Source organism: Triturus cristatus, unplaced genomic scaffold, assembly GCF_964204655.1.
Source record: "Triturus cristatus unplaced genomic scaffold, aTriCri1.1 SCAFFOLD_374, whole genome shotgun sequence".
NCBI lineage: Eukaryota > Metazoa > Chordata > Amphibia > Caudata > Salamandridae > Triturus > Triturus cristatus.
In genome coordinates, this window is record NW_028188113.1 from 288,943 (window position 1) to 316,592 (window position 27,650).

The window sequence follows — 27,650 nt, forward strand, 5'->3', positions numbered from 1 at the left end:
TTAATCAGCCTCTCCATTTCTTTAAACCAACGATTTTCAAATTTCAGAGGTATCGTCCTGAATAGATACAACATTTTGGGCAGGAATATCATTTTGATAATGTTGCATTGACCCACAATCAAAAGATGCAAATTATTTAGCCTATCAAAGTCTTTCTTGGATTTTTGAATCACGGGGACAAGGTTCTTTTTCGACAACTTTACCTAGTTCTGATGTTATATTAAACCCAAGATAGGTGGCAGATTCAGTTACTCTTGGATCCGAGATAGAGAGCATGTCATAAACTAAAATTTGTGTCTTTTCACGGTTAAGCCGATAGCCTGAGATCGCCCCAAAGCATTCAGCCTCATGCTCTATTTCCATTAAAGCCACAGATGTATTTGCGGCTGTTATTGCCATTCATCAGATTATCCCAAAATCTTAGTTTCACATCTGTTTAGTCCAATAGGGAGGATACCCTTATTTGCCTCAATTTTCCAAATCAAAGGGTCAATATAAAAAGCAAATAAGAGGGGAGAGCATTGACTCCCCTGCCTCGTCCCTCGTGTGATAGCAATTGGGTTGCTTTGTCCCCCCATCAACCGGAGTTGAATCTTAGGATTCCTATATAGTTTCCTACACCCCAATTCTCAAGTACAGCCCAAAGATAGCCCCACAAGACCCTATCAAATGCCTTCTCTGTGTCTAGCAGGATAAGCGCCATAGGATCTCGCGTGACAGAGGTACCATCAAACAAAGTACAGACTCTGCGAATATGTTCAGCCGTGCCTCTGCCTGGGATGAACCCGTGCTGGCGGGGCGAGATCACCTTCCCAATCATGGTACTAAAATGATTCGCTAGGATTTTTGAAAAAAACATTGTGTTGCTATTCATTAGACTAATATATCTATAAGAACCAGGTTTGTTAGGGGGCTTTCCTTTCTTTAGATAAATGATCATACTAGCTTCTGCCCATGACTCTGGAGGTGTTTCCCCTTTCTGTGCCTGGCACATTACAAAACTTATATCACCCCCCAAAGTTGAAAAAAACCTTATACAATTCTAGTGGGATTTGGTCAGGACCTACAGCCTTGTCGGATGGCAGTTCCTTTAGGGCTCCCTAAATGTCTTCATCTAAGAATCTGTTCTCCAAAGCCCTTGAGTCTTCTTATGAAAATGTCTGGCTGTGAGCAACGCTAAATATTCTTTTATGTTCTTGGGTTCCCAGAGCACATTTTCCCTGTATAAATTCTCATAATAGCTTTGAAATACCATATGTACTTCACTGGGTATTGTGACTACTTCCCCCACTGAATTTTTAATCTCTAAGATGTCTCCCCCGGAGGTCTTCTGTCTAGTCCTTGCAGCTAACATGTGCCCAACTTGTTCACTAAATTCATAGCAAGAGTGTCTCCGAGCCAAGAATGTTCCCCCTGCTCTTGCTGCCACGATTTCACCTGCCGCAGCCTTTGCTAAAACTAATTTCTGGAGGATCTCATCTTTATTTGAGCAGGTGGCAATAGACCTAACCAGTAGTTCTTCTATGTCTAAAATTGTTCTATGCATGGTCTTAATCTCATTTCCTTCTTTTATTCCGGTTCAGCGAATAGCTCAGGGTTTTCCCTCTGATTCCAGCCTAGAGAGCATCCCATACCACCCCATACCCAGCACTACCCCTGTTGATCTCTAGGAATTCCTCAAGCCATTTTTTCATATGTTGAACATATTTTGGGGCCTGTAGCAGGGTGTGTTCAGAAGTCCAGCGTCCGGCACGCCCCCCCCCGCTCAATCCTTTGACCCTCCAGGACCAAAGAATTGTGGTCAGAGATAACCAGAGAGAATTTCTTAATGGTACAAGTGGGGAGGAGAGAAGATGAGACCAAAAAATAATCTAGCCGTGCTACAGCTCTATGGCTCTATGCGGTGCGGAGTAGTACGTGCTACCCCACTCCTGTGGTTTTAGTTGTGCCCAGGCATCTATGAGCCCATTATCGTCCATCATCTGAATAAGGGCCCTGTGGACTTTTTTTTCCGACCTGTATATTTACTTGGATTCCCCTTCCACAGTCCATCTATGCCATTTATATTAAGATCACCACATACAATGATCGGTAAAGGCCACTTAGCCAGTTCAGAATTAAGAAAATCAAATATTTCGGGGTCATCCCCGTCAACCCATAAATTGAACATAGAGTAAAATTAAATCCCTGTTCTTGACATTCAACAATTACCCATCAACCAAACCTATCAGTTAAACAAGATTTAAACACAATCACCCCTTCTGTGCCAATATTGCTACCCCCCGTGTTCTAGTCCTCTGTGTGGTATGTGCTATTAATTAAAATCCCAACTGTTCTAAGAGAATTTTCCGCGTCCCCTCAATATGCGTCTCCTGTATGCAAACTATGTCAGCGTGTAATATCTTAAGCTGTTTCTTCACTATCCTGCATTTGGCAGCGTCGTTCAACCCGCATATATAAATCGTTGCTATACGCATGGTGTATATGTCTTATCACCCTGTCCCCGCATTCCTTCTCTTCCTTTTTCTATTTCTTGCCTTCCCACATTAACATCCTCGCACAATGGTGTTTTTTCATTTTCCCCCTCCCCAGTCCCCCTCCCGATAAACCTCTGCTTATCCCCGCCCTGCCATCCCTGTCCTCGTGGCGCTTCTCTCCCCCCTCCTGCAATGAGAGACAGGCAGACCTAAGGGCTCTGTGGTGGAGCCTGAGAGTCAGCTCTCCTTGTTGCCTAACTATGAGATGTTTTTCTGGTTTTTACAGCCCTTTCTTTTTTTTCAATAAAGTTTCCCCCCTTTTGTTTCTTCCTAAGAAGTGCTACCCCCCCCCCCCCGTGGTCATCCCATCAGAAATTCGTACATCCTGGTGTTTCTTCCATAGGGTAGTCCACCAAAGTACTGTGTTGTTACGGTGATAAAAAAAAGGTGAAAAAATAAAGTACCAGCAGACGCACCCCCCACCCTACTTCAGTCTAGCTAATCAAAAGAGAAACATACAGGGTCTTGCCATTAAGTTTTTAGTTTTTCCGTGTAGTCTTTAGCTTTGATCTCTGAGGTAAAGACTCTTGTAATGTTCTTGTGGATAATCTTTAATCGTGCTGGGTTCATCAAAAAGCTTGTGCTCCCAAAGCTTGACAGGGCTGGATCAGTTCTCTTAATTTCCATCGACGTTCCACGGTAACCTTGGCATACACTTCCTCTCGAAGCAAAAAGTTCCCAAAATAAATTAGTATTGCCCTTGAAATGTTTTTTTCAAGGTCAAAGGGAAGCGGTGAACCCGCTGTATCTCTGTTTCCCAATTCCAGTGCTGGAGTTCTGGAAAGGCTCCCTTCATTAGTCTCAATATATAGGCCCGTATGTCATCCCCTTCTATTCCTTCTTTAATACCAAGTATCCGCAGGTTATTACGCCTTTGCCTATTTTCAAAATCTTCCATCTTCCATTGAAGATCCGTGAACTGTGTTGCATACGTTTCTCGTTTCTGCCTGTGCCTGAGTTCTGACCAAGCCATCTTCAAGTGTGCTAGTTCGCTCTTCAACATCTGTCAGTCTCGAGTTTATATTGGTGCAAGCTTTAGCCATTTTCCTTAAATCACCCTGAAGTTTCTTTGTTGCCAGTCGATTTTTCTTTCCATCCATTTGGGTTTCTTCCTGCAGTAGCTTTATAGATTCGTAAATCATTTTCAAAGAGGGTGCAGCATCCTCCTCCTGTCCCAAAAGATCTGAATAAACACTCTGGGTAGCAGAGTAGTCCCATTTTAAGTTAGGGTCTGCATTGAGTCCGATGTTGTCTTCTGCTTCCATTTCCAATGGATGAGTCTATGTTTCTTCAGGAGCCTCTTTTTCCTGACCATCGTATCCTTCTGAAGGGTACTGAGACTGGGGCTGGAGAGCTGCACATTGCTGATATCTTCTACATCAGAGGAACTGACTTCAGAGCCATCGGTCACTGAGTAAAATGTATCCCCGAGATCCTAAGTATCCTCCAACCCCTTAAAGCCTGTTGCCTCCTTGACTAACATACTGGTGTCCAGTTGGGCTGCAATGCCATCAGGCCATGCTTGTGCCAGGGAGGAGTGGGCTACGCTAACAGGATTGTCCCCCAAAGTTGAGACTGTCTGCCCGGATTCGGAAGACACAAGAGGTCTGTGTCTGTTGGCATCCTCAGGGCTTTCCGTAGTAATCTCGCCATGGATCTCATCCATTTAGGTTATCGCCTTGTCGACTGGCTGTATACTACAAGGGGCATCCCCCGTGCTTGAAGAGCTCAGCTGCTCCCCAGCATTGTCTGTATCAAGTTGTTAAATAATTTTTGTGGCTAACCATCATGCCATTGCCATCAACTTGGGAGGTTGTGGTGAAAAAGTCTGTGATGCTATGCTGCCCCACTTGCCCTTGGAGAGCAAGCTGTAACTGTGGTAGTGGTTGAGAATATGCCATGGGATCTATTGGGCAAGCAATTTTCCCCTTGGTCCCCGTATTACTGTCATTTAGATAATTTTGCTTTGCAACCTCCTGCATCTCACCTTTCTTTGGGCCGTCCTGGGTCTGTTCCCCCTTAACTGGTATCCTGGGGTTGGAGTTTGTGCAGGCCACCGTCTTCACTCCCTTAGTGCAATGTGCCAAGATGCTGGAATTTGGCTCTGTACTTGCCTGCGTTTCGGGAGCTTTCAGGCTTGTCGCCCAGTTGGGCTTAGGAGGCATCCTCACTTTCTCCAGTCTGTTGATGCAACCCTGCGCCGTGAGCCACCCGATCCTTGCGGGCACTCCTGTATCTCCAGCCCCTCCTCTCCACCAGCCCTCGGTAGCTGCCGATCGGAGTGCTCTCCAAAACCAGTGTCAGAAGTGTCTCAAAAGGCTGAAGGATGTCGGGGTCGTTCGCCTTCAGCTGGTGAGTCATGGGGGGCATGAATTTACTATGTTTTTAGGGTGGTGAAGGTCCTTGTAGCCCTTAGAGCATTCTCGGCAACAAGGGGCAAGCAGCACAGCCGTCTCAATCAGACGCCATATTTTCATATAATTGTTGTTAATTATTTTTTAATATAGTTTGGAATTTTACGTTATTTAAAATTTTGATTGAATTGTTAATAGTAATTTATAGTGTTGTAGCAGTCTGTGAGGTTTTTTAGGGGTACAGGGTGAGAAGTAAATGAAGTTTAATAAATTAATAATTAAAAAAATAATATTAATGATGTCATTGCTAATTAGTTATATAAATTGAGTATTTTTTTAAAGTTATGTTTTAGGTGCAGGCTATTGGGTTTGTAGGGGTATAGGGTGGCTACTTAATTAAATAATAATTGTTTAATTATTAATTCATTCTTAAATATTTACTTGATCATTAATTATGTAAATTGAATAAATATAATTTTTTCAAGTTATGTTTTAGGTGTGAGTTGTCCCGTTTGTAGGGGTATAGGGAAGAAAGTTAATTCCGTAATAAGTAATTAATTCTTATTATTTTTTAATTTGTTCATTGATAAATAGTTATGTAAATTGTGCAATTATTATATTTTGTAAGTTATATTTTAGGTGCAGGCTGTTGGGTGTGTAGGGCTATAGGGTAAGAAGTTAATTAGGTAATAATTTATGAATTAATTCATTATTTAATTGATAATTAACTATGTAAAATGTGTAATGATTATATTTTTTAGGTTATATTTTAGGTGTGGTTTGTTGGGTTTGTGTAGGTATAGGGTGGGAAGTTATTTAGGTAAATATGAAATTTTAGTTGGTAAATAATTTTAATTAAAATGTGTAATGTATTTATAATTATGTAAATTATTAAAGCATACACAAATGCCCTACTGTTACACTGACTGGAGTGGGAATAGTAAATTTTACCCCTCTTGAGTCCAATTCTTACCCTACTGTTGCACCAAATGGATTTGACCTGCAGCAAGGCCACTTCCTCCTTCACAAACCAGTAACGATGGCATTTCGCAAACACTGGAACATGAGTCCGACAGAACCACAACCCCATAGGTCCTACAAATACATTGTGGCATCTTTGGGCACCTACAGAGCAGTAACAGCCCTTTATAGAGCAATATGGGAAGATACACTCCTACCACCCGACACACAGCAGAACAAATGGGAGGGTGACCTGGGGATTCCCAGTCTCATTCCTGAAGGTGACTGGACTAAAATACTAGAAAGGATACCGAAAGTAGACTTGAACTCTAGATTCAAATTGATTAATTTCTTTGTACTCAACAGGGCCAACCTTACCCCTGACCGCATCATTAACATAAACGACGCAGCATGCCAAAGATGTGGGAATATAGGAGCGGATTTCATGCACATGCTATGGCAATGGCCGAATCTGCAGCATTACTGGGTTGAGGTAACAAAAACCACTGAGGAGGTATTGGAAAAGGTACCTTGTTCCCCGAGCCACAGTCTGTTAGGCTGGTTCCCAAACACACCCAAATCTAAGATCACAAGTAGATTCCACGATCTAGCATTTGTAGTGGCAAAGAGGGAAATCACCAGAAACTGGAAGTACCCTAGGGCCCTTGAGCGACTTCCTGGAGAAAGGAACTGGGGAGATGGGCTAGCTATGAAGGAGAGGTCCTATTGTGAGATGCTAGGAGGGGCATAGGCACGCTGGACACAGTCGGAGACTGGGGGCACTAGTGGATTGTTTAAAGAATCCAGATTCCCAGTCACAAGAACCGGCTGCATCCCCATGCAGTTCCCTTGCCTCCCCCATTCACACTAGCTGGAATGGTGAATGAATGAGCTCATGTATAAATCAGGGCACACTCACCGCACCAGAAATATTGATTTCTATACAGATAATGGTACCATTATCTGTATAGGAAACAATATTTTAGTTTTCAATATTTTTGACACAATATTTTGGTAGCACAATATTTATTGGTATATAGTCTGTCAGTGAACGCTGAGAGACCTCATCACCAAATTCCAATAAAAAGGGAAAGGGGACGTGCAGCACCCCTTTCCGCACATTATTAGGCCCCAGGGATCCCATGCCACATATAAATAAAAAGAGAGGGGTGCTGCACTGCACCCATACCTGATCTTTCATGGGCCCTAGGAAACCCCTCCCCCAGCCTTGTTAGGCCCTGGGGAACCTATCCCCTGGAGCTAAATTACATAATTAAGGGGAGGGGAGCATGTGGCCCTCTTCCCAGAGGGAGCCGGCATTGTTCCATCCCAGAGGGAGCAGCTGTATTCTGCTTGCTCCCTCCAGGAGGGGGCAATATCATTTCTTTTTCCCTGCCTGCTGGGTTGAGAGCAGGGAAACAGAACACACACCTGCCCGCAAGCTGGAGGGAGCATCTTTAAATCTCCTGCCTGCTGGGAGCAGACTTACATGTTTGTTCTGCCAAGAAGGAACAGCCAAGAGTTTCCCCACCCACAGGAGTGCAGGCAGGGAAGCTATTGTGTCTCGGGATGGGCATCTCAGGGTAAGGGGTGAGGAGGGTCCTTTTGGTCCCACCACACAGTGCCTACCGAGGCCTACCCCCTTTTATATATTTTTTCTCAAAGACAGGAGACTAAGGGGCTCATTATGATGGCGGAAGGACCGCCACCGCCGGGCCAGCGGTGGCGGTCCTTCTGCCATCACACAGGAAATTCCCACTGCTAAATTAGGATGGTGGTGGGAATCCCAAAGTGTCCGCTGCGGACGGAAAGTCCGTCCGCCATGGTTCCGCAAGGTGGTCCTTTTTTGCCCGCCTTGAGGTACAAGGACACAGGGCAGCACTGCGGCAGGGCAGCACTGCGGCAGTGCCGCACCGCCGTAGGGATTACGGAATCCCTTTTTGCCTGTCAGACAGGTGGAGGCTGTATTCGGGGGCCGTTGCAGGCCCCCTCTGTGTGGGGGGTGCACTGGGGGGTACCCATGGTACCCCCCTGCATTTCCATGCACCAGGTGGCAGGCACCGCATGGTGCCTGCCACGTAGTGCAGGGAAATGCAGTGCAAGCACTTTTGACATTGCGTACGGTGCTGCAGTCAGCAGCACCGTCCGCAATGTTAAAAGCCCAGGATGCGCCCCCAGTGTGGCGGGAACATCCTAATATGTGTGGTGGGACCGCTGCACTTCTGAAGGGCGGTCCCAGCACCGCAACGATGGCGGGCGGACTGATGTCCGTCCGTCATCATAATGAGCCCCTAAGTTCCTGAGTCTTCCAGCAACATTTTTCTCATGCAGCTGGCAGCCAATCAGAGTGTCCACTCCCGTGGAAGCGAATGGGCCCATGCGAAAAAAATCTCCCAGGGCCAGTCAGAACACTCCATTATTTAGAACTAGGTTTGAGGGACTTTCGCTAGCATCCCTTGAACCCAACTGTCCACATAAACAAATATTTTTAAACGATAATATCTTAAAAACGACTAAATAGATATACACCAAATTGCAAAAAGCACAATTTGCGAACCAAGACCTGGCTACCTGTGATATTTGGTCTAATTCCCTTCAGCAGTTTTTGCGGTAGCGCTGGCTAAAGAAGTATATGGAAAATGCTTGGGGATTTTGTGTTTTGAGAGCTCCCTTTTTTCTTGGCCTTGCTTGATGGATCACCCCAAACCTTCCATGCTCAAACTAGGCAAAAACAAGAGTACGTTTTGTGAGATTCATCAAATGGCACCAAAGTTATTAGCAACACACAAAAAAAGCATTTTCTACGGAAACACTGACCTAACTATAATTGCCCTGTGGCGACTGCCACTGGGTAAAATATCAATAAATAAATAAAAGATCAATGTAAAAGCTTAAGACTCTTTCATGGCCCAGTCGATGAAGTCTCTCCGCCTCTCTGAAGTGGTGAAGAGGATTAAAGATGGGAGTGAAATGGAGTCACAAACTAGGTTCTCAACACTAGTTTGTCTGGAAAAAAGGTGGCACGTTGGCTACACCAAGAGAGCTTGGAGCGCACTCACGAGATAAGCTGAAGCGACGGCAGGGAGTTAGACAGTTCTGAGAGTCAGAAGAGGCATGGAGTAGCTATGCATTAGCTTGAAGATGGTGCACAAGAGGAGCATCAGGAACAAATAGAGATCCCACTATGGTACCAAGGCTGGACTGGACGAACGAGGCATCAGGCGCTTCCTCAGGAGGCTGGAAGGGTGGGGGGCAGGTTTGTTAGTGGGGGACATTTTTGCAGCTGTGCAGTCGTTTTGAAAGCACCCATTGCAGAGTTCCTTGTATATCCAGCAGTTTTCAGGAAACAAGAAAAATGTCAAGATAACTCTGGTGATTAATGTACCTACTAGAGAGAGATAGGAGTTTTGTCTAGTGGCAGTTTTGACTCATCTAAGGTAGCGCAGAGGGTTAACATGCCTGCAGCAAAGGACGTGTGCCATCCAGATAACTGAACAGTATTGTATGTGCATAGCTTAGTGGGTTACTGCTTTTGACACAGGGGCGTTTTTGTTACTGTTCATTTCATAAATGATTCTCATAATCTGAGCTATGAAGTGTAATCAAAGAGCTACACGGAAACTGCATGGTACAGGTTGGGAAGTTATATATATTTTTTGAGTCTTTCATTATCCTAATGTTTCTAAAAAAGTTTGTGTGAGTAGAAATAAATTCTTATTAGTAAAGCCAACCCTAGCCACTGTGTTATGTTCCGAATCCAGGGTTTGTGCTTTTCTACACCAAGCATTGTTACATTTCCTATACACTGATTTACACACGTATTGCTCATTGTCTCTGTATTTGTGTGTGATGTAGAGTCCTCCGACACCATACACCGGTTTAGGAGGCGCTATTAAACAAATTAAATAAATGTGAGAGAGGGGCTATGGGCAGATGTTAGGCACTGTTGGAGGGTGATAGGGAGGGAGTCAGTGAGAGGCCCAACAAAGATTGTTGTATCCTGGTGCACAGTTAGGTCATTATTTACACTGCTTTAAAAGCTAATACAATTGAAAAGATAATGAAAAATGTGTTTTAGAATGCTCCATTTTTGTCCACATTTCCTTGGGGGGGAGAATTCCCCCCCCCCCCCAAACCCTTCTTGTAGTGCTCAGGCTCACTCGCTGCATTCATTCTGCACCGTACGGGGGCATTTGGCAAGGGCTCATTGGATTCCAAGCCCTGTGTGGCTTTACAAACTGTCTGGGAATAAAACTCATCACAGGAGGTGACCTAAATAATGGCGATTGGTCAGGAAAACACAAAAGGTATGAAAGGGCCAACGAATCTATGAGTCACCTGCAAGAATTTTGCTGGGCCAAAGAAAAAACAGACAATAAAACATCCAACCATTTGGCTTGAAAAAGTACAGTTTTGCAGAGAGATTTGCAGCAAGGATGACATTCACAACCTCAGGTGGCAGATCGAATGCAGGAAACACCTGCTGTTCATTCTCTTCACAAGGAAGTGTAGATTGTGCAGGTTAGGATGCAGAATTCCCTGCTGCCGCGACAGAAGAGCCTCTCAAGGGGTATCCCAATCAGAGGACAGATACTCATGCCCGGAAGTATTGTGCAATGCGGCGCCACTAGGATGACTTGGGAGAGGTTGTTTCTGAGCTTCTTCAGAACTCGAGGCAAGAACGGCAGTGGCAGAAAGGTGTACAGGAGTCCGTGCTCCATTTTAGCCTTGCATGCATATCCTAGAGACAGCATTCCGGGAAACTCCAATGCGCAGCAGAATTTTTGACACTGCATTTTCAACAGTGGCGAAAAGATCAGCCAGAGTTCTCCCCACTGTCTGATTTCCTTTTCCACCACAGAGCGCAACTGCCATTTGGGATCCACCAGGCATCCACGGATATACTGGTCAACCTGCTAGGACGTTCATGATCCGGAAAGTACCCTGATGCTCCAGCCAACTCCGGACATGCAGAGCCTCTTAGCACAGGACCAAGGACCCCACTTTGTCCTCCTTGTTGTAGTACCACATGGCGGTGGTGTTGTCCATGAGAACCTGTACCAGCCTTGCCCTGATGAAAAGCATTCAGCGCCTTATGTGGAGCTCTATTTCCACAAGAGACCAGAGTCCTCTGATCTCCACCTCTCCCAGATGGCCTCCCCTAGCCAGCAGTAACACACCCGTCTCCACAGTCAGCTCTTGGTGGAAAAGGGAAAGGGGTCTGCCACTGGTCAGGCTGTGGTCTGATAGCCACCACTGAAGATCTTTTGCAATCAGCTCAGAAACCTGGATGATATCTGCCAGGTTCCCTTGGAGCTGGACCCAGGAGACTTCAGATCCCACAGTCAAGGTTCCCTTGGTGCTGAACCGACCGAGGCTTCAGATTCCACTGTCCAGCCAGCATATGCACCTGGCAAAGTGGACAAGCAGGTGCTGCACTAACTGAGATTCAGGATTGAGGCTGAAACATCGGGATCATAGCTTGAATGTCCTAGACTTCTTGCAACAGAGGGAAGACCCTGAACTACACTGTGTCCAGGATAGTTTCTTTAAAAGGAAGTTTCTGTGCAGCACTCCAGTGTGACTTCCGCTCATTGATCGAGAATCCAAACGATGTCAACAGTATTGCAGTCAGAGGTGGTTTACTGCTGACTGAGGATAGCCCACTTCCACCAGCCAGTCGTCTAGTTAGAGGAAAATTGATATCCCCAATCTCTGAAGATAAGCAGTGACCACTACAGTCACTTTTGTGAGCACCAGGGGCACTGGTAAGGCCAAAGGGGAGCACTGCCAGCTGAGAATGCTCCTGGCCACCTTGTACTACGAGTCACATGAAAGTGGGTATCCTGTAGGCCCAGGGCTACTATTCAGCTGCCCAGATCTAGGGCAGACAGAACGTTGTCCAGTAGGAGCATTTTGAATTTGTCCATCCGAAGGACGGCATTTAGATGGCGATGATACAAATAGGATGAAGGCTCCATCCTTCTTCGGCACAAGGAGAAAGTGGGAGTAACAACCGTCCTTATTTTTTAGGCTGTCACCCTCTAAATCACATCTTGGGACAGCAGAGCTCACTCCTCTATCAATTAAATGTAGAGGTGCTCCTCTGTGAGCAGCACTAAGACGGGCAGAAGCTGTGGTAAACAGCAAAGAAATGGGAGAAACTGTTGTATGCTGGTGTACCCATCTGTCAGATGTAATGGACTGGGAGAAAATTTCAAATCCTGCGTGCCACAAGGTGGTTGTGTGCCTCTAAGGGCTAACCAAAGAGGCTTGAAGATTGATGATGCACAGGGGAGGTGAACTAGGAAAGCCAGTGCAAATGACCACGTCCCCTCCCCCTAGTCAGTGGCCACGATAGGGCAAAGGGGACTGGAGCAGGGGTGGGGGACCTGACACAGTCTGTATGCCAACCCATAAAATAGTCCCAGAATGACCAAAACTGATTAGTGTAGGTGTCAAAAGGTCTAAAGAGAGTGCTGTCACCTGGCTATACTTGAAAATCTTCAGGGTGGAATAAGGATTTTTGCCACAAAGAATGGATTCATTAAAAGGCATATCCATGAAGGATGCCTGCACATCTCCAGAAAAGCATGCAGATCGCATTTGCGTGTGGCGACAAAGCATCACTCTAGTGCTGACTGCTGGCACAAAACAGCTGGTAGTATCCTGGAAAGGCCGAATTAAATATTTGGCTGCATCCTGTCCACCCAGAATGATTTGAGTCAAATGGGCCCTGAAATCTTTACTTGCCACATCCCAGGCGACATGTGTATGGTGGGCAAGTAGATAACTGGCATTGACCGACTGCTATAAATGGTGGTCTCGAATTGACAGAGGGATGCTTCTTTGTCCAAGTAGGGACGCTTCCTTCTAGTCAGCACTTAATTGTCAACACAGGAGCTTGGCAGTCTACCACAAGGTGGCGCGGTGAGGCTAGTTTAGACATTATCACAACAACAGTAAATTATTATTTCAAAATACAATAAAAATGACTATTACGTGCCACCCAAGCCATTCTTATAGCTTTTGGGGTCTGAAATAGTCTGAATTGTCACACTTGTAGGAGTGTGATGGTTAGTGGATGTGTTGGTACTGCCATTGGCAGCGCTGGCAGGGGCAATGTGTGGTGCAGGCTGCAGTGGCCTCTTGGCGAGAGCCCTGGAGCTTCTTTATTTATTTATTTTACTAATTAAGCACTGGCGTCACTGTTTATCGCCTCAACAGGATGTAAATGCAAGGTGACCATTCTTGATCTCTGTACCTTCAGAGCTCATTCGTCTGTATGCGCATAGGCATTCAGAGGATCACAGAGCACAAGAGGTCTGTATACGCATGGGCATTCAGAGGATCACAGAGCACAAGAGGTCTGTATGCGCATAGGCATTCAGAGCATCACAGAGCACAAGAGGTCTGTATACGAAAAGGCATTCAGAGGATCACAGAGCACAAGAGGTCTGTATGCGCATAGGCATTCAGAGGATCACAGAGCACAAGAGGTCTGTATGCGCATAGGCATTCAGAGGATCACAGAGCACAAGAGGTCTATATGCGCATAGGCATTCAGAGCATCACAGAGCACAAGAGGTCTGTATGCGCATAGGCATGCAGAGGATCACAGAGCACAAGAGGTCTGTATGCGCATAAGCATTCAGAGGATCACAGAGCACAAGAGGTCTGTATGCGCATAGGCATTCAGAGGATCACAGAGCACAAGAGGTCTGTATGCGCATAGGCATGCAGAGGATCACAGAGCACAAGAGGTCTGTATGCGCATAAGCATTCAGAGGATCACAGAGCACAAGAGGTCTGTATGCGCATAGGCATTCAGAGCACCACAGAGCACAATTGGGGTCTACACAGCATTATGCAGCTCACATTTTGAAGATTCTAGATTAAATTGTCCCAGTCACACTGCATCCTTATGCCGGCTTCCAGCTCTGCTATGCTGATACAATGTTGCAATTTCAGCCTAAAGAGGTGTGAATGTTGCCATTATGCAGCAACCTCGTGCAAAGATTCTGTAGCACCTCTAACCATGACATTCTGTCTTCTTAGCAAAGCATTAGCTGTAGATATAATGAAAGAGCTGTTCTCCACTGAGGGCAGTAAACGTCCATGATCGTTGTTCGTGGTTTGGGGTAAGCAAGGAAGGACAGTTTTAAATAAGGCCGGAAACAATGTGCAATAATTCGGACAAATGGAACCTGTTAGTATCCAGCACAGATGTCCTCAAAGGACACCAGGTCCAGAAAATGAAGGCACAAAGGCTCAGGCAACAGTACCCGAATCAGTGAGCTGCCACATTATTTCGAAGCAGAAGGAACATTGTATTCCTTTGCCATGTGGTAGAGTATGAGATGCCTTTTGTGGTTTCAGTTCATGGGAGCCGAGATGGAAAAGGCCTGCTGTCTGCAGGAAGCACCCATGCCAATAGACCCGACTCAGGAGGGAGACTCACGCACTTTGAAGACAAACATCGCTTTATTTGAGGTGTCTCCCGCCTGAAACTGCCTCGGCTTCAATTTAAATCAATGTGAAAAATCCATTTCCCCAAGTTTATTTTTTCTACAAAATCTTCCACTCTCCTGTTCTAAAACGATGGCATGTATAAAAAGGCATGTTTACTTTGTCAGCTAACAATAACAATTCAAAAAATAAATACCGGCTATAAAAAATAAAAGTAACAACACACTGACAAAGAATCAATAAATATGAATGAATACAAATGAAATACATGGTAAAGGGCTGGATTTGTGCAAATGTGCAGTTGTAAACTGTCTGATTCTTTGAGTGCCCAGCCAAGGTGTGTGCTAAAAGAGAATAAAGCTTCTTTAGGTAAAGATGCGAAAAGTGGCAGTAATGTTTCCTGCAGGGGCTACTTAATTATTTCGGGGAGTTGAGGCCTATGTAGACCAATCTATAAATTTGCCAGTTTTACTGTTCAGCTGTGTGTGCCATTTGAAGATTGACTTACAGCTTGTACAATGCATAGGTAGTTAAATGCACGTCAGAGCAATTTCCTCCCAATCAGTCGCGGCCGGCATGAATCGAGGGTGGAGGGGTGGATGGAGGGTTTGTGCAGGGGTTTGGGCGGGGAGGGGGGGGGGGGGGTGACTAAACAATATGTAAAAAAAATAAACATATATTTCCGGGTCCCGCGACGTCGCGGCTCCTGGCCGGGTCCCGTTTTCCTGCTCTTCTAACGAACAGGAAGCAGTAATTCTCCCCTCAGCCAATCCCAACCCTGCAATGACAGCGTTGTGATTAGTAGGGACAGTGCCCAGCCGGGCACCTAGGGGGAGACAATTTTCTCCATGTAGGCTGAACACTCTCCATTTTCTCCATGTAGACTGCATGCAGCCTAGATGGAGAAAAGGGAGAGTGTGCATTACTGGTTTGATCGGCCCTAGAGGGTCGACCAAACAGTCAGGGCCCTCAACATTGAGTAAGCCACTCCTTCCCAACCCGCCCGCTCCCAATCAAGCATGACCTACTGCTTTCTGGCATTTAACTGAAGCATAGGGCATTGCCGTGCCCCACAGGTATTTAAGATTAAGAGTGGGCATAGATTCTTCCGGGTACTCTCTCCATGAGTTCCATTCTTACTGGTGGCAATTTCTGCCCATACCAAGTGCCCCAAGGATTTTTGTCGTGATGAACTCATTTTTGCCTAGTTTTGGTAAAGACTCCTTGATAAACAAGGACCTACTTCACTAGCCCAAACTCTAGCAAATCTGTACCTCAGATGTGCTCGGCCGGAGGTAGAAAAGACGCCTACATGTTTTTGAGTGTAAAATGTTCAGATTCTTTGCGTCTCTCCCTCGCAGTAACTCAGACCTATCACACAGTGTTGGTGAGAGGTTGCTGCTGATGACAATTAGGATTGGCTGTAGGGAGGGAGCCTTCGGTTTCTTACTTAAGGACAGAAAAGCATTTATAGAACTAATGTGAGGGATAAAGTTGCATCTCATATGAATATTTTTATTTCCCTTTGATTTATAGTTTCCACAGAGATCACAACTTTTGTTTTCTTATTGTTTATTTCCAGGCCATATTTTCCAGTATAACAAGCTAGGGCTGTTAATGATCTTCAATGCTGAATTGCTGTTTTACTTAACAGGACAATGTCGTATGCATACTGGTTAGATGCAGCTAGCCTGTTGGCCAGACGCGGAATATGAGAGTTCACGCAGTAACCTTCCTGCCTTTTCATCCTGTTCATAGTGGCATTGGTGAATATGGGTGACAAGTTCTTTGCTCTCCTTCCTATAGATTTAAGTGAAGATGAATTTGACTTTAATAACATCTTTAGGTTGGCAGGCGAGTGTGCTCTCGAATACACCTCAGTGCGCAAGAGAAACTCAAGTTCTCGCTGTATTCTGGCCAGATTAGCACATATGAATGAATGAATGAATGAAAGTTTTTACTGCGTGATTGCTTAAAATCATTTGCAATATTCCAAAGATAGTGCAATTGGAAATATACCCATTTAAAATTGGGCTCATTGCCTAATATTTAAGAAAAACAGTAAAATATATATGCCCACTAAAAACACCACTTGACAACTAGCAGTTAAAAGTTGTATGCAGTTCCTAGTCATAAAACAAACAGTAACACATACTAACAGCAGCTGTTCCTTTTGTTCAATATTTCAGTTGTGTCCTAGCCAAATGCCCTAGGCATTAAAGTGCTAGTGTGCTTGTAATAGCATGCTAAGGTGTGTATTATAGCTGCCTGAGGACATCTTTGCCTCCTAGGTCACTCAAAGTTTTGATTAGTTGCTTACGGTTTGTTTGTACAGGCCACAGTTAAGTCATCATGCCCTTCTTGTTTGGACAACCGGGCACGCACCTCTGCCATGTATTTCCCAAATGTGCCTAGTTTGAGGTGCTGGAGAACGATACTGATACTGCTTCCGTGCATGTCCGGGACCCTTTTGATGGAAGCATGGGTTTTACGACATAGTATAGCAGACCTGGGCAGCAGCAAACCAGGTGGAGCAGGGACTCCTCTCTATACTTACAAAATCTGCATTTGGTTATATGTGCCAAAGAGTTCCAACCGGTATTTAGCTCTCTTGTTCTCAAGGGCACCAGCCTGGCCCATTGGATCTCTTTTAGGAACTACCTTCCAGTGCTTGGTTCAGACATGGCTGTGTTCTATTTTCCTATTATGGTGAAATTAAACCTTGTTGCCCTCCCTTGGCTAGATAGTTAAGTTTGTCTGCTTGCCGTAATAATTGACGAGTGTGTTTGTTTGTTCATAGCATTCTTAATTGCAGCATAGCTCATCCCTTCCAAAAAACTGTTCTCCATTGCGAAGCCGAGTACCCCCACAGCTTTTTGCATGTAGCTGTTCCGCAGATTGGCCGTTCCTTCGTATATTGGTCTAAGCACACTTTTTGAGCATCCTGTGAGTGCTTTAATGACTTGGTAATAATGTTTCGCCTGTGTTCCCAAACATTCATTGTTTTGCTTGACAAGGCCTAACTCCAGGCGGATCAGACTGTTGCGGCATATATAGGTAACTTAAAGATATGTTTGTACACCTGACACTGGGAGTTTTCATGCAAACTCCCCATTAGATCAGGGAACACTTGTTGTGCATAGCCTGCTATCGCCGGTATTTTGAAATGTATCACCCTCCGGATTGGCAGCGTTGTTGGACTGCACAGCTTACCCGGAAGTTTGCATGAAGCATTGATTGTTGATTGAGCCTTGGACTTCATTCTTTGTTGGTGTGAAGTTGCCTTCCCAGTATCACTGAGCCAAGCCCCAAGGCAGGTGTACGTCCTTCTGGTGGCAATAATCTAGGCGCCCAGTCTCCAGCTGAGTAAAGCTTTTTTTGCTTTATGTCCAAAAGCTATCACCAAGGTCTTGTTTGGGTTCACAGCCAATTCATTGCTTTCGTTCTAGATGTTAAGAGCATCCAGTCCCCTTTGCAGTCCAGTTTTGGTGTGATCCTTTATTACCAAATTGTCTAGGTACTGTAATAAGTGAACTCTATTTGGGCCAATATTGGGGATTGCGAGGTTTGCATTTTGACACATCTTCTTCCCCAAATCTGCGGTATATACATTGACGAGTGTTGGGGCAAGGACACAGCCCTGGTTTAGGCCTCATCAGTGTAGTATGTTTTTGAGATCGTTTCCACAGCTAATTTTATTCTTACCTAAGTTTTGCTTTAGAGTAAAATGACTGCTTAAAGTTAATTTACAGGTATTTACATTTTCTTGTGTTACAGTTCAAATGACATCCAGCAGGCTTTCCTTTCACATTCCCAGTACCCCATCAAGATTGTCACATAATTCACTGTACTTTTTCTTTATTGCAAGTGAGAGGGGCTTGTAAAAAACAATCTCAATGTTAAAAAATATAAGCAGCAATTTGGCAGGAGGCAGAGCTTGACATTTGACCTCTGTCATTGCAGTACAGCAAATGTGACAAGAGACATTTGGAATTTAAAGGTATTCTAATTGATTGCTAGACTTTCGTGAATTGGCTTGCGAATCTCTGTCCCACAGTTTGAGAAACACTGTGCTAGACAACTGTGAAACCCACAGCTCCACAGGAAGATTAGTATCAATAATTTCCAGATGTTTTTACAGTATTTACTGGTTGAGGACAGTGAGCCCAGAGAAGTCAGCCAGAGGTCCTGATCCCAGTGTTCAACAAAAATGCTGAAAAATAGCACCTGTCTTAATAGGACTGAGTCTTAAAAAGTTGTGATGCCTTCTGGGAACAAACAAAGAGTGTTTTGGCAACAAAAGAAGTGCTGTCAAAAGAGTTATCAGAATGTGGCAGCAATGTAAAAAGAAATTCCAGAAGAAAATCTAACATGCTACTGACTCTGTGACCAACTATTCCCCAATTTGGCAGTCTGCCATCCCTAATGTTATAAGTTAAACTCTGCTCTGAGCCTGTTCACTTTTTAGAGATGATCCTTTCAGGTGACTGAAGTGCCGCAGAGTTGACCCATGTTACGCCCGGCGCTTTCCGTCAGTCTCTGATTTTAAGAGTGCCACAAACTGCTTTAGTTTCTTTTTCTTTTAAAAGTGATGGCTCTAGCATCCCCTCGTGATGAATGCAGTTTTCTCCTAAGCCAGAAGGTTCTATGGGTTTAGTACTTGACATGGGCCACTAAGCATGTGTAACTGAATGCTCCCTGGAATTACCACTATGTCACCCCGAGTGGGAAGGGTATCCCCAGACGTGGGTCCCTTGCTCTCCATGCCACTGGAATCAAGCTATCCTGGCTGAAGAGGGGTGAAACCCCGAAACCGGTCCTAGGATGCTTGTTTCCAGTCCAGGGAGGACCTGGCTTGGCAGTTCGGGCTGGACTGTTCCCATGAGGCACAGGCTCAAGACTGATTTGCTAATGGCTGGGTTAAAACTGGAATGGCATGGTGAGCAAAAAAACAATGGATTTAGGCCCAGATCTCTCTACTGGGGTGAATGTATGACATTGTTCTGCATTCGGTCCATCAACTGTTTTTTTGCACTAATTCAAAGGCAGCTTAGAGAGAATCACCCTTGTAATAAAAACGAATTATTATTATTTGCAGGTAACAGGTCACACAAGTAATCCCTAACTAACAAGGATGAAGATACAAAGGCCAACTATGAGCATGGCATTTCTCTGCTCAGATCCATGGAGTGATTTTGGTTCTTCTCAGCACATGAAAAACTAACACGCGGAAGAGGTCAGACCCTGGTCAGAGTCAACTCATAAGCAATACATTAACTTCAAAGGGACATAGTGACTGACAAATTACTTTAAACACCACTTAGAGCCATTAAAGCATAAAAGCAGGGGTGTAGCTTGGGGGGGGGGGTTGAGGTGTTACACCCCAGTAATAAATGTATCTTCTGATAAATAGTTGGGGACAGGTGCTTTCAGTCGGGTATTGTGAGGTGTCAGTCGGATTTCAACAGGAAGTTTTCCATACACGCAGACAAAAACGCACACACTCTCTCACTCTGTTTCGAACGTCCTCAAAAATGTTGGTTATTTTACAAAATATTGCGTTTTCCCCCTTGGTGCTCCTACCGATCCGCATTCCTCTCCCTTTCCACCGCCCCTTAGTACCCTCTTATGCACCCTGGTTTTCGTATGATGTATTTAAACATTATATGCCAGCCTCATTTTGGGAAAATCTGATGCTCACCCCCTCCTTCAATCTTACTGACCAAGCTACGGTCCCACATAAAAGCACAGTCTTATCTTATTAGCCAATGGTAGGGTGCCTACTGAGTTTTTTTGAGCCCTTGCTAAAAATATTGAGTCTCAGAACATGCTATTAACTCAACAGCTTCAACTGACAAAAGGTGTCACATATGATGCAAGGTAACTCATCAAGATAGCCATTTACTTCAGCTTCCACATTTCCCTTTCTCTCTTCCAGATTTATTTTTGTATAAAAAGTGGAGTGAGTGTTTATGTCTTTTCCATTACGAGAAAAAAAATTCAGTACAATTTTTGGAAGCTTTGTTTCCCAGATACCGTGCAAGCACGAATCAATATTTTCAAGATGTTAGGCTATTTATTTTTAAATAGAATCAAGCTTTTTATAATTCTCATTTAAAGAACAATTTCCTACTAGTACAGTTGTGGTTGGAAACCAGTCAGACTCATTGCTGAGGCGGATCTCTCCAGTAAGGCATAGTATGTACTGAGAGAAAGGGTATTTGCTTTAGAATAATTCTCACTATACCAGTGACCAAAATAAATGGGCTCCCGTGCATCTAAGGCAATGTAATGCAAATGGTGGCTTAGGGCCATATGTCAAATATGTTTTTGAGGTAATAGACAGGTTGAATCACAAATCAGCTTGTTTGCAACAGCAACAACATGTTTTATAGTACAAATGCCAAATTGCAATTCAGTAACTACCGAATTGCAATTTGATTCAGCGATTTGGTAGTTGGAAGGAGTGTGTTTAGGGGTCCCTTTCAACTATCAATTTGCAGTAGTGTTAATGTTTTGCTGCCGAACTACAGGTTGCAAAACATGCATTTTTACCCACTACTAAAATGCAGTGGTAACCATTTGCAAATGGGAAGGGTACACAAAAGATCCCCATCCCTTTTGAGAATGTAAACAAAAATATTTTTTGTGAGTAGGCAGTGATCCCACAAAACTTAAAAGTTTCATTTTCTATTTTCCTTGAAAGTAAACGGGCTGCACTTAGAGAAAACAATATTGCTTTATTAAAAAGCAATCACAGACATGGTGGTGTGCTGACCCCAGCAGGCCACCATCCATGTGATGGCTATCATTCCTAATGGGTCGTATACTGCGACTTACCTCATTAATATTAATGAGGAAGGTCAATTTGTGACCCACTAGGGATTAGGGATTGCATTTTCCAAATTGCGTTTCAGACTTTCAGTAAGAATCTCAATTTGGGAAAAGCTATTCTTGCACATTTCTCCCTCATCTTTAATAGTATAGTTATTTTGCAGCTGTAACTTCTCATTAGAAAACAAATAAAATTCAAACAATGCTTTGAAACATTAACCAAAAAAGCCTGAATCAGAAATCAGACAATGAATTGGACTGCTCACCATGTATGGCGTCCTGCCTAGCCCTTTCCCTCTGTGGTAGATGGGGTGCAACATCGCGTCCAACAGTGTCCTGCCAGTTCTGTAACTCTGGCACTGGCTTCAGATCAGGACGAAGGGAATCAGCACCAGCAAACCATAAATTAGGGGATTCAATGCTCCTGAAAGAGTTATAAATACATGGGAAATTATTTTTAATATCAAGGTTACACTATTTACAAACACGTTATACTAACTGCATGTCCACAATTGAAGACCGATGCCGTGATGAAAAACCAGATTAGTTTGTACTTTCTAGTCTATCATCCAATTGCCCCCACTATTATGTGCATTGTTCTCCGGAAAAAAACACAGAACTACAACTTTGGCCCAAAACCTGCTCAACCTTGAGCAGCCACATATAGTATGTGTCCAATTCTCCCCTCCTTCCATATTGCACTGAAGTTAGTTTGCCGAAATCTGCGGATTTATTTTATGGAGAAAATCGGGGGTTCTATATAAAAGTTTTTTAATGTAAAATTTAATATGTCATGCATTTTCCCCTTTCAATAAAGAGAAATTAAACTCATTAATCTGATCCCAAGCTGCAATGGATATCTGGAGGCCTCCTTTGAATGCAATTTTTTGGGTGGCTTTCCCATGAAGTTTATCTGCCACCTGGATGCGTGGGAGAGAAGCCAAGATACTGATTTTCTTGCGGGTTTTAGATTGTATCAGCTCCCCAGCGAGTTTCATAGTTTCAATTATGTGTAAGAGATTCAGCTATCGTAAAACATAACTAATTTTAATATTGGACCATTGAATATTTTTTTTGACAATGTTTAATGCTAGTCTCTATTTCATTTAAATTTTTTCAATTCCCCTCTAAAAAGTCCAATTTTTTCTGATAGCCATTGCTCATACAATTAGACATTACATTCCTATCTATCAAATGATGCTCTACTATATAGACTTCTGATAGCAGTGTTACTCCATTAATGGTGTGAATCGTGTAGTGCCGAAACTGTTGTTGCACATGTTTGATGTTATACTGTAGCGTCTTGTATCTGACTTTCTTAGAGGTTTTCGCTAAACGCATAAAACTAATATTATCATATTCTTGATAAATTAAATCTAAGGAGAAATGATCGTATCTTTTAATGTTTAAATACTTCGATGATCTATATGTGGTGTGTGCAAAATTCTCAAAATAATACAAATCAGGGAGGCCTAGACCTCCTTCATTTACTGGTCCATAAAGTGTATCTGAAGCTAATCTTTGTGGTTTGTTTGCTAATAAAAAATGGAAAACATGCCTTGCACTTCTTTAAAGAATTTCATTTGGATTGCATTAGGGATGGCTAAAAACAAAAAAATGCATAAAGGTCAAATTAACATACGGATTAGTGCACCCTGACCCGGTATTCAAAGGGGCAAATTATTAAATTTTGGAAACAGTCCTATTATCTTATTAATGAAGGGGACATAATTTAAAACATACAGGTCATTTACTTTTTTAGAGAAGTATATCACAATATACCTCTTGGGCCTAGTAATGACCAGTAAGCCCAGTTCTGTTATTAAAGTGTTGGGTGCAGTATTACAGAACAGAATCTCCGTCTTTGATTTATTTATTTTATACCCTCCAATTAGCTGGTATTCCTGGAAGATTCAAATATATATTTTTGAACTTTTATGTAGGGTCTATGAAATAATGCTATATCATCAGCACAAAGCTTTATTTGTGTAATTCCTGGAATCAGGGATGTCAGATTGCTATTTGAGCAAACAGCTATTGCTAACGGCTTTATAAAAAGAGCTAAAAGTAATGGCGACAGAGGACAACCTTGTCTTGTTCCTCTGTTAACTTTGCAAACGCCAATCTTGTTTGAAGTAATAATTACTCGTGCAGAAGCCTTTTTATAAAACTTGGATATTATATTAATACATTCAACAGGGAATCCAATCTCAGTTAGAATATAGAAAAGAATCTCCCAGCAAACCTGATCAAAAGCCTTCCTGGCATCTGGTAACATAATCTGGTAACATAATCTGGGCCGGGATTTTGTTATGACTAAAATAATCAATACCTTTGACTAAACTACTGGTATTAAAAGTTAGGTGTTTAATTGATACAAATCCACACTGATCTAAATGTTTAATTGACCCAACACACTTTTTCATTCAGTTTGGCAATAATTTGGCTATAATTTTATAATTGGTGTTTAAGAGGCTTATAGGCCTGTATGAATTAATGTCCTCCTTATCTTTATTCTTTTTCAAAAAGCTGACTAATACTGCCGTACGGAAAGAGGGTGGTATCTCGCCTCCCATAAAAATATAATTGGCTAACATTACTAATTCAGGATTTATTATTGAATAACATTTCTTATTTAGTTCAGCAGGCAATCCATCTTCTCCATATGTTTTTCCATTAGCCAGAGATTGCACTACAACTTCCATTTCTTTTAATGTAACATCGGTCAACATATTCTCAATTTGACTTGCCTATAGTTTAGGAATGAAGAGTTTAATAGGAAAATCCTTTAGTTTTGAAATATCTACCTCTTGTCTAACTTAATAGATTGCTTCATAGTGTTTGGACTACTCCTGTATCTGTACTTCATTTGTGATGTGAATATTTGTATCTTTATCTACCAAGGCAGTAATCCTTTTGTGTGCCTGTCTTTCTCTTATTTGCCAAGCTGAACATTTATAAGAAAACGGACTCTCCTCATTTCATTTCGGAGGCATCCAGCTGCTAATATATCCATGTGTAGTAGCTTTAAAAGCCTCCCAGATTCTTTTTACTCTAGCTGCATCCTATTCAGTTGAAAGAAGCTTTCTATTTTATTCTGGGTTTCCGTACACAAGTCTTCATCCTCGATGTGGATGTTGATGATAACTTAAGTGCCCCAAGCCCTGATACTTCCAACTTTACCAAAGCATGATCAGAAAATCTGTTTTGAATATATGTGTAGTTGATTAAACTTAAATTGCATGAAGTAAGAAAATGATCTAATCTTGCCACTGTTTTATATTTAGCTTAGAAACATGAATATTCTCTCATATTGTGAAATTGTATCTGCAATATGTCTATCAGATCTTTGCATACATTCCGCTAATACCTTTTTCATAGGTGGTTTATTCTGTTTCTGTGTACCAGAGGATGAATCCAATTCAGGAGCCTGCAAAAAGTAAAAATCACCCCCAATATCACTGTTCCAGGATTATGCCGTAATGGGTGATAAAGCTCCAATAAACGGGTAGGATCGTCTTCAAATGGTGCATATATTCGGCTGTGGTTAACCTGTTATTAATAATCAAACCACTGATCAAGCCCACCTGCCTTCTTTATCAACCTGAAAGTAGGTGATCTGAAAAGAGAATCTATTCACGAAAATTGCTATCCCTCTATGAGCAGCACTTGCTGATGAAAAATACCTAACTATGCCCACTGCCTAAACATACTATATGTAGATTTCTTTTTATTCATATTATGCATCTCCTGGATCAATACAATGTCAGGGATATATCCTCTTACCTATTCTTCAATGGCTTCGCCTTTATTTTATTATTGAAGCCATTGATGTTTAAGGAGAGAATAAGACGTATAATTCAAAGTGCAATGTGCATTATTCTTTTAACTACAGTACGTAACAATTTTTTTAACTGACAGTGCAAAGTAAAGTGTCATGTAAAGTGCATATTAGCATTGATGATAACATTACTTCATTTACCAAAGATAGTTTGCTTGTATGCATGGATGAACTATCCCATTTTTCTCCCCTGCAATCACCCCGTACCCTGCGTAATCCCTTCCGACCATTATCTTTCCCATACCCCTGTGACCCTAGTGAGAGGGTAACCCACACCACCTCTCTACCCCCACTTGGTACCCTGAGTGCCATGACCCAGCACCCAGTATTGTGTGCTTACCACTACCGGAGTGACCCAGGTCCTCCGGTCTCTCACTCCTGGTAGTATTTACACTCATATTTGAGCTGCAAAATCCTTAACGTAAGTATCTCTATAAAATATCAACCCATAATTATTGCCTAACATTTAGCATTCATAGTTAATAGGTTTTTATAGTGAGATATACTTCTACTGTAATAGTTCTTGTGCTTTTGCTACATCTTCCATTAGGTGAAATTTGCCATTTATGAGACCTTTTAATTTCGATTGTTGAACAATGGTTGCTTGTGCCCCTTTTGCTTTAAAAGAATCAATCATTCGAACAAATTCTCTCCGCCTCTTTGCTGCTAATGCAGTCATATCCGAAAAGATTTTAAATGACAGGACTTCTTGTGTCGTCAAAGTTTTTTTTCAAATCGCCTTAGACATTATTTTTTCTCTTATTCGAAAGTCAACAAAATTCACTAGAATATTATGAGTGTTTTTGTATTAATGGGGCGTTGGAAAGTTACCCTATAGGCTCTTGAAACTGTTAAGTCTCCTGTTGGATTCGTGATTGCTTTTCTCAGCAGGGATTCTACCCAGTCCCGAAATTGTGGGCCTTCAATTGCTTCCGGGACCCCAACTAACCGTAAGTTTGTACACCTGTTGTAATTTTCCACATCCTATAATTTAGCCCCAACGACATCTGTATTTTGCCTAATTTGTATTATTTCCTGCTCAAAGGACACTACCTTGTCCTCTAGGCTAGTTTCTTGTTCCTCAGCTTCCGTCAGACGCTCTGGTATTTTACCCATTGTCTCTTGGATTTCCAACAACCTTTCATGTAATGATAAAATATCTCCTGTGACTGTGTCATACGCAGCTCTTTTATCTCAGAAAGAATCAACTCGAACATGTCTCTAACCATTTGTCTAGATTCCCGTTCATTTTCTATCTCCTGCAGAGGTTCCTCATTGCCTACTATTGCTGTTGCCACCAGCCAAGATTTGTCTATTGCCACTTTTGTCCCTGCATGCTGTTGAGCTGAAGACAATGCTGCCTGGGATATTGTTTAATGTATTAACTAGCTGGAGGTGGTTGAAGCTGTCACCGCAATATGTGATTTCGAAAAAAAGAGGATATTGTTTGCAACAGATGGGGAATTGAAAAGGGCACAGCAGTAGATTACTTTTGGAGGCCTCCCATTTCGATATTACTTTCCATATCTTCTGTTCTTTCCAGTGTTGCAGGAGGCTAGACATTTGTAGTCTTGCAGTCTCCAAAGTATCTTCCTTCTCCACCCCTTTTTCAATCTCCGCCTGGGCCTCTTGGACATCAGGGGTCTCTAATCTATTTGCCTCCAGAAGCTGTTGCACCTTTAGATCCATCGTCTGTTGTGCGCTTTGTAATGTACGTGAACTACCCAGTGTTTTCTCTAGGAGGCTCTTTTGACGCGACCTCTGAACCGGGGTAGATTGATTAACAGGGACAGAATTCGCATTTGGTGGTTTGCGCTTAAATGCGCACAGGCTGCAACAGTCACCTTCTCTCCTCTTTTCTTTTTTCGTTATTTAAGCCCCTATTAATCAGTTTCTACTGAATCACGATGTCCTACTACTTTGTTACTTAGAGTTCAGTATACAATTAAGTCTCTTCCTTGTAGAGCATCCCGCAATTAAGCCTCGAGTTAAAGCAGCAGGCACAAGTTTGGATGTTGGAGGATTTCTTCAGGAGAAGGACAGGAGGCTCCCCACGCTTGTGCATCCTTACCTTCACCTCTTGACGCCGTCTCGGCTATTGCCGGCGTTTTCGATCCACTGCTTTCAACATCCTCCTTAACCTCCCGGTCCACATTCCTAACAATGACCCCCCCCCCCCCCCCCCCCCCTCCGATGCCACCAAAACACTGGCGGTGGCACCGCCAAGGGATTCGCAAGAGCCCTGCAGGTGCTCCCGAGATTGCATCCTCGATCCTTTGCTTCCAGGGCGTGACTGAGTAAGTAAGTGCACTAACGGCTTTATCTGCCATCATCTCCTCTCAGCCCTGAAGGGATAACATCAATCTGTATTGTACTGATAGACTGAAAGTACAGCAAACATTGGATGCTCAGTCTGCAGTTTTAGGATAGTCACCTGACTTAAAGGTTGACTTGTTATACATTGTGGTCCTACTAGCTAGATCCTTAATCCTGAAAAGGTGGAGGTCTGATGAAATTCCGACTTGTCAAAAACTACAGTGTAAACATAATAGGATTAAGGAGTTGGAGAAAAGATATGCATTAAGATCTGGATCATATAGGAAATTTTAGAAATCATGGGAAACTTTGGGTTAAGAGGTTTTTCTTTATATGAAA

At 43.0% G+C, this 27,650-nt stretch overlaps 1 protein-coding gene across 1 annotated transcript in view; it reads right to left on the bottom strand.

Moving 5' to 3' along the window:
- Positions 1-27,650, bottom strand: part of LOC146769594 (rho guanine nucleotide exchange factor 11-like) — a gene marked incomplete at its 5' end in the record, with an annotated part of 243,205 nt that overhangs the window by 174,949 nt on the left and 40,606 nt on the right. Inside the window, 1 exon segment of the mRNA XM_085640490.1 lies at positions 21,421-21,578. Coding sequence (XP_085496616.1) covers positions 21,421-21,578 — 158 coding nt within the window.